This window comes from Zonotrichia leucophrys, chromosome 18 (assembly GCF_028769735.1).
Source record: "Zonotrichia leucophrys gambelii isolate GWCS_2022_RI chromosome 18, RI_Zleu_2.0, whole genome shotgun sequence".
In the NCBI taxonomy this organism is placed as follows: Eukaryota; Metazoa; Chordata; class Aves; order Passeriformes; family Passerellidae; genus Zonotrichia; species Zonotrichia leucophrys.
In genome coordinates, this window is record NC_088187.1 from 2,798,465 (window position 1) to 2,810,764 (window position 12,300).

General features: G+C 48.8%; 2 protein-coding genes across 6 annotated transcripts in view; both read left to right on the plus strand.

Moving 5' to 3' along the window:
- Positions 1-6,102, plus strand: part of SAP30BP (SAP30 binding protein) — a 29,133-nt gene extending 23,031 nt beyond the window's left edge. For both annotated transcript variants that reach the window (XM_064728708.1, XM_064728710.1), the window contains 6 exons: positions 1,401-1,492; positions 1,970-2,030; positions 2,542-2,593; positions 2,981-3,039; positions 4,232-4,316; positions 4,982-6,102. In XM_064728708.1, coding sequence (XP_064584778.1) covers positions 1,401-1,492; positions 1,970-2,030; positions 2,542-2,593; positions 2,981-3,039; positions 4,232-4,316; positions 4,982-5,163 — 531 coding nt within the window. In that variant the 3' untranslated portion in view covers positions 5,164-6,102. The remainder of the gene's footprint in view (positions 1-1,400; positions 1,493-1,969; positions 2,031-2,541; positions 2,594-2,980; positions 3,040-4,231; positions 4,317-4,981) is intronic.
- Positions 6,103-10,742: 4,640 nt separating this feature from the next.
- Positions 10,743-12,300, plus strand: part of ITGB4 (integrin subunit beta 4) — a 35,559-nt gene continuing 34,001 nt past the window's right edge. For 2 of the 4 annotated variants that reach the window (XM_064728378.1, XM_064728381.1), the window contains exon 1: positions 10,743-10,762. In XM_064728378.1, coding sequence (XP_064584448.1) covers positions 10,749-10,762 — 14 coding nt within the window. In that variant the 5' untranslated portion in view covers positions 10,743-10,748. Of the gene's footprint in view, positions 10,763-11,084; positions 11,605-11,746; positions 11,832-12,300 lie in introns of those variants that run through there. The other 2 variants (XM_064728379.1, XM_064728380.1) reach the window with 2 other exon arrangements.

Genomic DNA, 12,300 nt, shown 5'->3' on the forward strand with positions numbered 1-12,300 from the left:
GGGCTTGTCTCTTGGTGGTTTGCTCTTTTGTCAAATTTTTCCTCTTATAAACTGTATTTTGAACTCTGCCAAAGACAGGACTTCTTATTGTGAAGTTGACTGAGTAGTTGCCCATCTGTGGACTTGGGGAGCCTCATTGCTACTCCATGGGGAGGGGATAAAGGGAACACCTATTCAGTCATTTCTGCTCCCCAGATTCACCCTTTTGCAGTTTGTTCCTTCAAACCTCACAATGTGCTGCTGGATGTGGAGATGGTGCCATTTCCTCTTGCTGATTTTGTGACAACCTGATGAAAATTTATCTCATAGAAGTTTTTTTAAGGTTGTTGAGTTTCATATCAGCTCTTAACAATCCTCCTTTATTCAGGCTGCAGCAGGCCCTCAGACAATAGTCAGCTCTGTGTTTGACTGTCCAGGGAGGGAGACATGAAGTGACTTATCCAGAAGCAACAAAGGAAAATTGACTCAGCTTCTCCCATCCTGAAAGACTGAAGACCCAGCTCTGGTTTTGTTTTATGTGCCTCTGGTACATGAGGAATTTCTGTCATAAAGAAAAGATGATGGAAATTACTGAGGATATTTTAACAGCACCACTTAACTCTGTCTGAAAGCTCCTGCCTCTGCTGTCCCTTCACCATCACCAGAGTAGGAATACTTTTATGTGTTTTCATCCACCTTACTGAGGAAGGGAAAAAATCATGTTTGATTTGAAATCTTTTAGCCTTTTAGAGAATAGACTGCTTGACAACTGCAACCTGGGTCAGTTAAGTTGCCTTTGGCATGGGCTTGTGCCTTGTGGGTGATGTGCAGAGAGAAGCTGATTCCATCTGACTGGTACCAAAGCAGGGATTTATGAGCACATTGTTCCTAAGAGCATTTGGCTGCAGTGGGCACCCCCAGCAATACCTGATGATCACTCTGGGTTTAATTCTCCAGCAGAACTTGGCTCTGGCCCTGCCTGGCTAGCAGATGAGCAGGAGCTTTGCCCTGTGGGCAGTGTAGCCCAGCTGCTGTGTCTCAGGTGCTCACCTGAGGCTGCAGGTGGGGCTTGGTGGTTGCTCTGAGTTGTGGGGGAACCTCTGGATTTCAGAATTGGCTTTTCTGTGTCCTGGCTGTGAAGGGAAACAGCAGCCTGGGAAAGAGGAGTCTGTGCCTTGTGTGCAGATCTTTAATCACTGAAGCCTTCAGTAAGAGCAAAGAGCATTCCTTTACCAATCAGACAGTTCATGAAGTTCAGACATTCAGGGAGGAGATGTCTCTTGAGCAGCCTGGCCCTGGTGTAAATCCTAGCTCTGGCTAAGGAGGTCACTGGTTCAGTTGGCTTCTTTCCACATGCACAGGAGTCAGCTGCTGTGCTGCTCCTTTTCATCCTGGCTCACCCTATAATCTTTCTCCTGTAGGATAAAATTCAAAAGCTGTATGAGAGGAAAGTGAAAGAGGGCATGGACATGAACTACATCATCCAGAGGAAAAAGGAATTTCGCAATCCCAGGTGAGCCACCATCTTTTCATGTGACCACAGCACCACAGAGCTAATTTGAAGAATTTCCCTCTTTGTTGGAGTTGTTGCAGAAGGATCCTGATCAGGAAGCATTACTGCTTACAAATTGTCTTTCTCAGTTTGTTACTGAAGCAGTAAAACTCTCCTTTGTGTTTGGTAAAGCAGCAGCTGGAGTTGGTGTGTTGGTTAGATTTTAAATGTGGAGATGTGACTTCACATTTAAAATGTGTCTACTTTAAGTCTACTTTAGAAGATGTGACTGTTGTGGGAGCTGGGAGGTGCTTTGAGGAATAGGAAATACTGTGGATAATGGTGTGCCACATCCATCATAGCAGGTGCAGCTTCCCAGCTTCTCATTTCACCTTGTGGTGTGAAGAGGTGACAACCTCCCTCTGTTGGCACATCTGAAACACTTCTATTCCCTTCTGCTCCCTGCTTCTGTTCTGACCTCTTGCTTTTCCTTTGCAGCATCTATGAAAAGCTGATCCAGTTTTGTTCCATTGATGAGCTTGGTACAAATTATCCAAAGGTGAGGGGGGCAGTGTTTTGACTGGAAAAGGAGTGGGTAAAGGTAACACAGAGATGTGAAATCTCACCTCAGGCTTTCTCCAGCCTGCTTGCTTAGAGGTCTTGTAATGCAACCTCAATCTGAGCCTCTGCAGTGATGTGAACATTTCTGTGTAGCACTGAGCCCCAGTGCCTCAACCTTTGCTACAATGATTCTGCACAAAAGCTGCTGAAGTGTGGAGCTCTGAATGGAACTCCTTGAGGGGGGAAAGAAGCTGAGTAACAGAAAAATGCATGACTTACCCCAGCATCCTTTTTGCTTCAAAGCTGTTTCTTCATTCACAACAGAACATGGTCCCATAGAAGAAGGTCTGATGGGACCTTTGTGTCACTGGGATACAGGAAGAAATCAGTGATGATTCTCATTGTCACCTTTGATTATTATCAGAGAACACAAATACTTAAAGCATTTTTGCACTGGGTTTTGTGGTTCTGTGGGAAGAGCCCTAATCTGGTTTATTTCTTTTTTTCAGGACATGTTTGATCCTCATGGCTGGTCAGAGGATTCATATTACGAGGCACTAGGTAATTCCAGGAAGTCTCTTTTTTGTCCTAGCTTAGCTCTTTGTGTTTTGTACTTAATTAACTGCACTGAAGTCTTCACTTTATGTATAAATGAGAAGTCATCACATGCTGCTCTTTAATGACTCCATTCTGGTTGGATGTGCCTGAATGTTATTGATGCTTCATCAGTTTGGAAAGGCTTTTTAAATTGGTTCTGCAATGTTTTCATCTCTCAAATGACTAAATTAGTGCTGCAGTGCTTTGATTAAAAAGCAGCAGTTGCTTTCGTGGCAGTTTAATTTTTCTATATAGAATTTGAATCTATTTTTTTTAATCATGGGAAGTGTGTGAATGAGAACTGCTGAATTTTGCTGTTCTTAGTGCTTCAAATCTTCTGCTCTTTCTCAGCTAAAGCCCAGAAGATCGAGATGGACAAACTGGAGAAGGCCAAGAAGGAGCGCACAAAGGTACCTGCTCAAAACCTGAAGAGATGCAGGTGCAGGGCTCTTGTTCCTTTCCCTGATGGATTTCATTCCATTGCTTTGCTATTTCTATGTTAAAACTGTTTGTTTTATCCTAGATCTCTCCTTTATTCTTGCATTTCTTTTCCCTAACTTCACAGACCAAGTTATTTGCCCTTCCTTATAGGTCCATTTATAGGTTGTTTACTCCACTGGATTTCCTGCTGTTTTGTCAGTATTTTTAAACTAGAACTCTAAAAATGGCATTCAGTAAGTCAGATACAGGCAAGATAATGAATAAAGAACAGCTTTTTCCTTAATTTATGGCATTTTCCCTGGTGCCTAGCCTAGTTAAAGCTTAATTTCCTCACCATGTCTCAGTGTGACACAATACCTGCTTTCTGTTCTCTGTGATATTAACTTGTTGCATCCAATTTCCAGAAAAACTGAGCCTATTTTAACTTTGTGCATTTTGTGACAAGCCCAGTTATTCTTAGATATGCCCCAAAAAGAAAACACAGAGAGGCTTTGGAAGAGATTTCATTCCTGTCCTGTGTTTCCTTTGAGCCAGTGGCTGGCATTAGAACGTGTCTAATGTTAGAGATTTGCCACCTAAGCTGCAGAAGGCTCCTTCCATCTCCAGTCCATGGAGGGTTTTTTGTGCAGTGCATGCTGTGTCTTGCTGCTTGTTTTGGTTTTTTGCACAGTAACCCAGGTATCTGATCATGCCCTTGCCCAGATCTGCAGTTCTGAGGCTGCAGTGCTGTTGGAGCTCTGGTTGCCAGGGTTCCTGCTGTGGTGCAGCCACAATAAATTCTACAAGCAGGCACTTGCCTTGCATCTTCCTTAAAGGAAAATGAATATGAGCTTCTAACTGCATAAATACAGAGTTAAATGACCAGGATCTGTCCTGTCTGAGCTGTATCAAATCTTGTGCTTGTACCAGTAGACAAACACATTTTCATGGTATCAGGCTTAGGAGCTGGGTTGCAGCTTAATTAATCCTTAATTCTCATGGCCTGAGGCCTGTGTCTTCCTTCCACATGATGGGCAGCTCAGAAGCCAATGCAATGTCTTACATCACACTAAAGCTGTTTTAAAAAAACTTAGGTGCTGTGGGTTAAAAAAAGGCTGTGTAATCTTAACACTTCATTTTTTAATCTTCTCCTCTTTCTCCTGTGTGTCTCTCCCTTCCCAGATTGAGTTTGTGACTGGCACTAAAAAGGGCACAACAACAAGTGCTGCTTCCACAACCACCACAACATCCAGCACCACTGTGGGAGGTAAAGAACAGCTGTGAATGCACCCCTTGAGCTGCAGTAATGCTGGGATTAGTGCTTCCTGAAGCCTCCTTAGTGATCCTGTAGATAAGGCAGGGCAGTGTTTCTGCTGGGGGTGTTGGACTAGCTCTGCTCTAGTCCCTGTAGTCCATGGCTGTCCTTCTGGAGTGGAAGACTGGGGCAAGGTGGGATGGTGGAGAGACTTATTAGTGGGTCAAGAAGCCTGCTGCTGTCTGTGGTTGTAGAGTATTCTTGGGACTGATAGATTTTGAGATTTGGAAACCCTGGGAATCATTCTCCTGCCTTGGAAACTGAGGGAAGGGGCAAAAACCACTGGAGGCTGATGAGTGTCTCCAGTGCCTGTAGCTGAGCAAGTGGGATTCATGTGCTCTGTTGAAATTCAATCTGCTTTGGGGCAGGGAGTGATCCTGTCTCCCCTTTTGCTGGAGTTCAGGTCTAGAGTTCTGCTCTGACTCCTGGTACCCCAAGAGAAAAGTTGATTTTCCTCCTCACTACTTACTGCTGGTGTATCCTGAAATTAGTGTGAGGGGAAGCTGTCTAGTCAGGCAGTGGGATATTAAGGGTTGACAAGACAGGGTGTTAAGAGGGGATTGGTGACCTGTAATGTATTGCTAATCCTTGTGTGCTTGCTTTAATCAAATCCACAGATGCCCAGAAGAGGAAGAGCAAGTGGGACTCTGCCATCCCCGTGACAACGATAGCTCAGCCCACCATCCTCACCACCACTGCCACCCTGCCAGGGGTTGTCACAGTGACCACCAGTGCCAGTGGCTCCAAAACCACGGTGATCTCAGCTGTGGGCACCATTGTAAAAAAGGCCAAGCAGTGACTGCTGTGCTGGGCCTGGAGTCTTGGACTTGTCACTGAAGCCATTGTCCTTGGAAGGGAGGGGTGGATTTCTCCTTTGGTAAAAGATGACAAGATTCTTTGAAGCAGCTCACAGTTCCCCTTTGGAAGGCTGGGGGCAGGAGCAGGATGCCAGCTGTGTGCCCACAGGAATGGACCCCTGCCCACCATGCCTCTGCCTTTGCTTGCTGGGGGAAGACCCAGGCTGCCTGTGTTGTGCTGGAGGAAGGTGGCATCTGGAGTCAGCTTGTAAAAGTTTGCTTATTAATTGCTGCATTGAGGTCTTACCTACCTGCAAGTTTGTTTTAGGGGGGAAAAAGAAAATAAATGAAAAGGGCAAGCAGTGAAAGACTGTCAGTGTTACCCCTGTGCGTTCAGGGTGGTGCTCCAGGGCTGCCTGCAGCCTGTGTAGGTGCCTCCCTCCAGAGCCAGCTCAGCTCTGAGGGAGTTGAAGCAGAGAAAACCACTCAGTGTCCACGTCCAGATGTGTAGCAGAGACTTGAAGCAAACTCCATCAGTGAGTGTAGGCTCACTCCTTGTTCCAGCACTGACACCTGTACCCTGTGCTCTCTGTGTAGATCTTAGTGACCACGTGTGGAACTGTGGAACTCTTGAGGAAGCTGTGCTGGAACATCCTGTTACCATCTCACAGGGATGGAGATTTCTATGCAGAACCCTCAAGCTGTAGAGGTTTGATTTGTGAGCTCAGACCTGTGCAGAAACACTTCCATTGCCACGGAGTGAGGTTGGACAGAAGCAGAGCAGAGTGTCTGACCCTGTTTGTGACATTGTCCATCTTTGTTTTAGCTCGTGATGTTCTGTGAATGCACACATGGCAGTTACTGCTTGCTCCACTGTTGTGAAAAAGTATTTTCAGTTGAAAATTTTGTTGAATAAAATTTGAAAAGTCTTTTTAAAAAGCCCCTGGTGTCATTGATGTGTCTGCATTTCTTTAGAGTTAAATTTCTACCCAGAGCCTCTTTGTCCTAATGTACAAAGTAGTGATAGGAGAGATGGTTGCCAGATCAACAGAAGTGTATGTTTCTGAGAATTCAGTGGTTTGGGATTGCTTTTTCTTTTTTTTTTTTTTCTGTAGCTTGTGTCAGTCCTGATCAAGACTTTGCATTTATGGAGACTTAAGGTAGAAATAATAGGTTGATATCCTGCTTGTAGACAGATAATTTTACAACATGTTAAACACTGTCCTGGTGGTCATTTAAGCTTAAAAAAAAAAGGCATCTGTGCATCCAGGACCCCTGGAGCAGCAGCTTCCAGACTCCTGCAGTAACAGCTTCTGCTACAAGAGACCTGCAGGACTGGGCTGTTCCCTGGCAGTTCCCTCTGAGCTCCCAGGAGCCAGTGTTTGCTGTCTGCAGTGGAGAAAGCAGCTTGAAACAGGCTTGATTTAGGTTTGGGTTTCTTCCCCCAAAAAAGCTGAAGTGAGGATGCCAACCCCTCTATAACAAACTTGCAGCCAATAACTCAGAGGTAATAAATCGGTGGATCCTCAGGTTGGAAACTGCGGTTCTAAGGGAAATGCCTTTTTCCCAGCTCTGAAAATGGCACTGGACAGGTTGATGGCTTGCCCTGGGCTGTGGTCAGTCAGTGCCCCAGAGGAGCTGCAGGGAACCTCAGGCACACAGGGGAGATGTCCTGAGGGAGGAGGATCCTTCCTGGCCTGAAACCCCAGACAGGAGCTTGGGCTGGTTTGCTTTGGAGCTGTGTGAGCCCTGCTGGGTGTGTCAGGGCCCAAACAGCCCTGGAGCACTGCAGCTGTGCCCTGAGGCAAACCCAGAGCTGACACTGAGATAAATTCCTTATGCTGCTGCAGCAGTGACTGCTCAGGCTGCACTGGTGGCTCTGAGAGCTGCAGATACTCGTTCTGACCTCTCCTTCCAAAGGGATGCTAACCATACCCAGGAGAGTAAAACCAGAGTTTTTCATCATTCCTTAGTCCAAAAATTAGTCTCTGCTCCTTGAACACCACAGGGCTTCTCTCTGCCTATCTCCTTCCTAAGCAGGGGTGTCTCATAGCTCGAGGAGCTTTGTCTCAGCTGAAACTCCACGTTCAGGTCTGTGTGTCTGCCCCAGCAGAGGCAGGAGAGCTGCAGTAATGAACTCATCCTTGGCAGAGTTGGTTCTGCTCTCCCTCTCCCTTCTGAAGTCTTTTCTTCCACCTCCATGCCCTGAGGTGTTGATTTTCTCTCCCATTTGCTTGTTGTGCTTTAGAGACCTGCCCTGCTTTGATGCTGGTGTGGGAAGGGATTTTGTGTGTTCAGGACTCGCTTTTATTTTCTGTCTCCCTGGGTGCTGCTGGGCTGAGGGAGCAGGTGGGGAGGGCAGCCCTTGCCAGCCCCACCTCAAACCGTGCAATGGCAGCACCTGAAGCTATGTTTGACTTGGATTGCTGCTGCACTGTCTGCTTTAGGGGAGTTGTGCACTGAGATGAACAAAAAATGAAAGAAAGAGCCCTCCTTGCCAAGGCTTTGCTGATGACAGCTCCAGCAGTGAGGGAGGTGATGGCTGCAGCCAACACCTGCACGAGCTCCTTTCCAGCTCTTCTGCATGGCAGGGGAGAAATCAGCTCCTGTGAAGGCCCTCAAGCAGGTGGGCTTTGTAACGTGCCCAGAGAGTCATCAAAGGGTATGGGCTGCTCATTCCTGGGCAATGGTGTGAGCAGGGAAAGCCCAGAGCTGGTACCTGCAGGGAATCACAGGGTGGGTGAGGCTGGAAGTGGCCCAAGCTCCCTGCTCAGGCAGCTTTTCCTGGAGCAGCTGGCACAGGGTTGTGTCCAGACAGCTCTGGAATATCTCCACAGAGGGAGGGAGAAACACAGATCTCCCCAGCAGGGCTCCCCAAGACTCTCTAATGTTAAATGTTCAGGTAAATAAATTGCTGTGGAGGCTCAAGACCCCCTGAAAGGGCAACAAAGTTCCACAAAGTCTCCTCTTCCCTGTGGGGGGAGCGTTTGCCTCAGCACATTCCTGCATTTCCACCAGATTCCAGGGCAGATTTCCACCTCTGAGCCTTCCCTGCACTGCTGTTCTCTGACTGTTTATATCCCACTTCCTTCCTTTTGTTCCGAGCGAGATCCACGGACACCAATGACTTCCAATATTTGCTCTGTGTTTATTTGCTCTGTGCTGCTGGTAAACAGCAGAGCTCTGGGGTTCCACAGGGAAAGGTTTTGTGGTTTTGCATAAAGACATGGGTGTGTGCTCAGCCCCTGGCAGCTGGGTGAGGCGCTGGTGGATCCTGGAAGGCCCTGCTGTCCCCAGATGGGTGACAGGAGTGTCCCAGGCTGATCCTTCACTGATGTTTTCCTCTGGTGTTGTTTCTGTGCCCCACTTCCCTCTTGCTGCCAGTCTGTCCCAGAGGGAAATGTTAATCAAGGATGTTCATCAGAGAGATTTTCCTCTAGGAGCATGTTCATGACAAGGAACATCTACAGGAAAACAGAGGGCACGTGTAGTTAATGCTGCCTTGGGGGAAAGGCTGAGGGAGAAAATATGGCAGGATTTCATCTGGCACTTTGAATTGAACAGGGAATTATATTAAGCATCATTTAGTGCAATAAATTATGTGCACATTAATGTACATTAATAATACATTATTACACATTCCTTTTATTTGAGCCACATAGCAGGATATTGTCACTACAGTGTACAGTGCAGTGATGGGATTAAGTGTTTATTTTTCTTTTAGTAATGTGTGTTGTTACAGAATTTAAAAAGGAGATGAATGTGCTCCAGCCAGCAGGATTTTGGCTGTAACTGCACAATAAAGACCTAGAGAAAGCCCCAAAGCTGTCTCCAGGCATGCTGTGGTGGCAGGACAGAAAGAAGAAAGGCTCTGTTGCAAGCTGGCATGGCATTAAAAAAAAAAAAGAAAAAAAAAGAAAAAGAAAATAATTAACCCTGAAATCACTTGTAATTATCAGGAATTGGCACTCGGACTGGCAGTCAGCAGAGAGAGCAATAATTTCATGTGAGCTATAAAACTACATGTTTTTCCTCCTAGGGCAAAAATTTCTAGGCCACATTGCCACCACAGAAATTCACTGATTTATGAATGTGAGATTCACCACAGATGTGGCTGTGAGCTGTGGTGGAGCCATCTGCACTGAAATCTGCTCACTCTGCCTCTGAAATCCCTGTCCCCTGTTCTTAAAAACAGCAAATTTGTGTGACAAAAGCATGATCCAGCAGGCAGGACAGCAAGGTGTGGAACCAAGGCAAGAACTTGAGTTCAACCAGTGTTCTTCCCTGGTGGAAGTAATTTGGAGAAGTTGCCTGAAAGACAACTCATTAAACAATTAAACAACCTTTTTTTTTTTTTTTTTTTAAGACAATAAACATTCTCCATCTCAGGTGGAGAAAGGAGGACACCCAGAAAGTCAGGACACCGAGCATTGTGATGCAAGCTGGGTTCTCATGAGCTTTTCTGGTTGCCTTCAGGATTCCTGTTAGGGATCCATCACTGAATTAACTGGGATTTTTACTACAATGCTTCTTGCAGCCTAAATTGGCTTTTTCAATGCAGTGGCAGCATTGCTTACCTCAAAGAGGAAAATTGCAGCAGTGGGAGGTGGGGTGGGGCTGGTGGGAGCTGCTGGTGACCACACAGGTCTGTGAGCACCAGCACAAGCTCCCCTCCCACCTTGGGAACTGAAGCCCAGTTTAATTCATCTGCAATGTCCAACATCTGCTGCAGCTGTGGCTCCTGAGGCAGAGCAGGACCCTCTGCCTTCAGCCCCTCCAGGGGAATCATCTGCTCTTCAGCTCAAGCCTCAGCACTCACAGCCTGCTCCTGCTCTGCCTTTATTTTGTCTCATGCTGCAGTCACTGTCTTCATACGTTTTTAAAAAAACCAACAGCTGACCTCCCTCATTTTCAGAACCTTATTTTAACTCTAGGAAATCACATCTCCAAAAGGACTGGGGTTGCCAAGTTATGTGTTGGGAAACTCAGAAATGCCAGATTTAAACTGCCCGGGCCATCTTTCCCTGCACCCCTGCCTGTTTCCCATTTGCTGTAGTTTTTAGTGGCACAAACACATCCTCCTTTATCCTGGGGCTAAGGCAGTTTGCATATATTAACTTGAGCTTCCTAATTTCCTGTAGTGAAAGGAACCGTGCTCCTCACCTTTTGATCAGTTCTGGAGAGCAGCAGCCTCTGTAATGCCACATTGAGCGAGGAGGGCAAAACTGCCCTGCTCATAGTCAGGCAGGAAATGTGCCATTTTCCATCTGGCTGTTGCTATTGTTTGTGTTGAAGCTCGGGGGATGCAGTTTTCCTTGTGAGGATCTATCAGGGAGCCAAAATCCAGCCTGTGCCATTGCATCTGCTCCAGAACATGTGTGCTGTGTTCTGTGGAGAGCCTGAGTGATTCTGAGCTGTGACCAACCCCAGGCTCTAAAGCAAAAGGGTGGTGTGGACAGGATAACAGCCTCACCTGAACTCTAAACCTTCCCCTGCTGTTCTTTGGACTGGGGAAGGGATTTTGGATCCAGCTCAGCAGAAGGACTGGACTCAGCTGTGGGATTGCTGTTCGTGGCAGCCCTGGACCATGGTGGGATGCAGGTATGGATGGGAATCATGCGTGGTGCTACAATCTTGAGGCAGATTCTCTGCAGGTGAGGAGTGCTCTGCTGTGCCCACCCCTGGATAGAGCAGGGTGCTGATCCATCCTCCCTGCACCCAAAGCACCGAGGCCGGGCTCGGCATCTGCCGATTGTCGGGGCAGGAATTTCCCTGACACTCCAGCAAGGAGCTACCTGAGCTCCGAGGGTGACACCTCCCAGTGGTGCCAGGGGGAAACCGGGAGGAGAAACCCCCGCCTGGGGAGGTCGGGGAGCTCCCTCACTCTGCCCTGAGCAGCAGATGAAGCCGAGCAGCCCCTCGGGGCTCCCGTCCCGCCGCCCTTTCCCAGCGCCGTTCCTGTGGGAGGGTCCGGAGGCTGTGCCCGCCCGGCCAGGTGTGCAGGGAATGCCAGCCCTGCGTCACGGGCACCCCCTCCTCCCTCCGGCCGGGATAAAACTTCTCCTCACCTGGGATCCGAGCTCATTTACCCTGGCAGCCCCTCGGGAGGGCGAGGCGGCAGCGAGAACAAAGCGGATTTTTGGCTGAGGGGCCGCAGGGAGTTATGAGGGATCGCGGGCGGGCTGCGCTCCCCGCCGCACCGGGACCTGACGTTTAACCGGAAAGAGAAAGGGGACACAAAATAGAGAGGAGGGAGAAAGGGAATAAAAAAAAAATTAAAAAAAAAAAAAGGAAAGAAAAGCCCAAAGCTGGAAATAGAGCGGCAGCAGCGGAGCAGCGCGTTCCCCCTCTGCCTTCGGAAGAGTTTCTTGGCTCGGTGTGCGGTGCTGTTATTCGGGCTGCGGCAGAGATTTGGACTCTGAGTCAGACCCGGCGCTAATGAGGTTTGTGGAATTAATTCATCTGCGCTCTGCAGCGTCCAGCTCGCTCGAACTTGGCTGCCTTGATGAAGCGGGCAGTGAATCAATGCCCGGGCAGGTGGGCAGGACACGGAGCGCGGGGCTCAGCCCCTGCCCGCCGGTTCCCTCTGTTTGTCCCGTCCGGTGCCTCTGGGCTGGCTGGAAAGGCAGCGCCGGTGGCCGGGCAGGGCTCGGGGGCCGCTCGGCTCCGGGTTTGTGTCCGCGGGTGTTCGGGTGGGGGTCCGGGCTGGGACGGCCAGCAGAGCCCTTTGGGGACGCTGATGGAGTTCCAGGGGCTGCCCTGTCCCTCGGTTCCCGGGGAAAGGCTGAGGTGCCTCGGAGCTGGCCCCAGGGAAAGCTCTCACGGGTGGAAGGGTGCAAGGCCAGCTGTGGGTGCCTCCTACCCCCGGAGCCCACCGGGGCTGTTTTCCAGACCTGGTGGCTGCCCCTGCAAGGGGGGAGCAAGGGAAGGGGGATCGCGGAGGAAAAGGCCAGGAGAGAGCGGGGGGTTCAGGGCGGGCTTTGCTGAACTGCAGGTGTTGGGGTGTTTGCAAATCGGTGGCTCTGGCACGGACAGGGAACAGGGAACGGGACAGGAGGGTTGGTGTGAGGGGCTGACAGGCGTGGGTGAGCTGGGGCAAAGGGGGATGAGGAGCACCCATGGAGCGGAAGGAGGGAAAA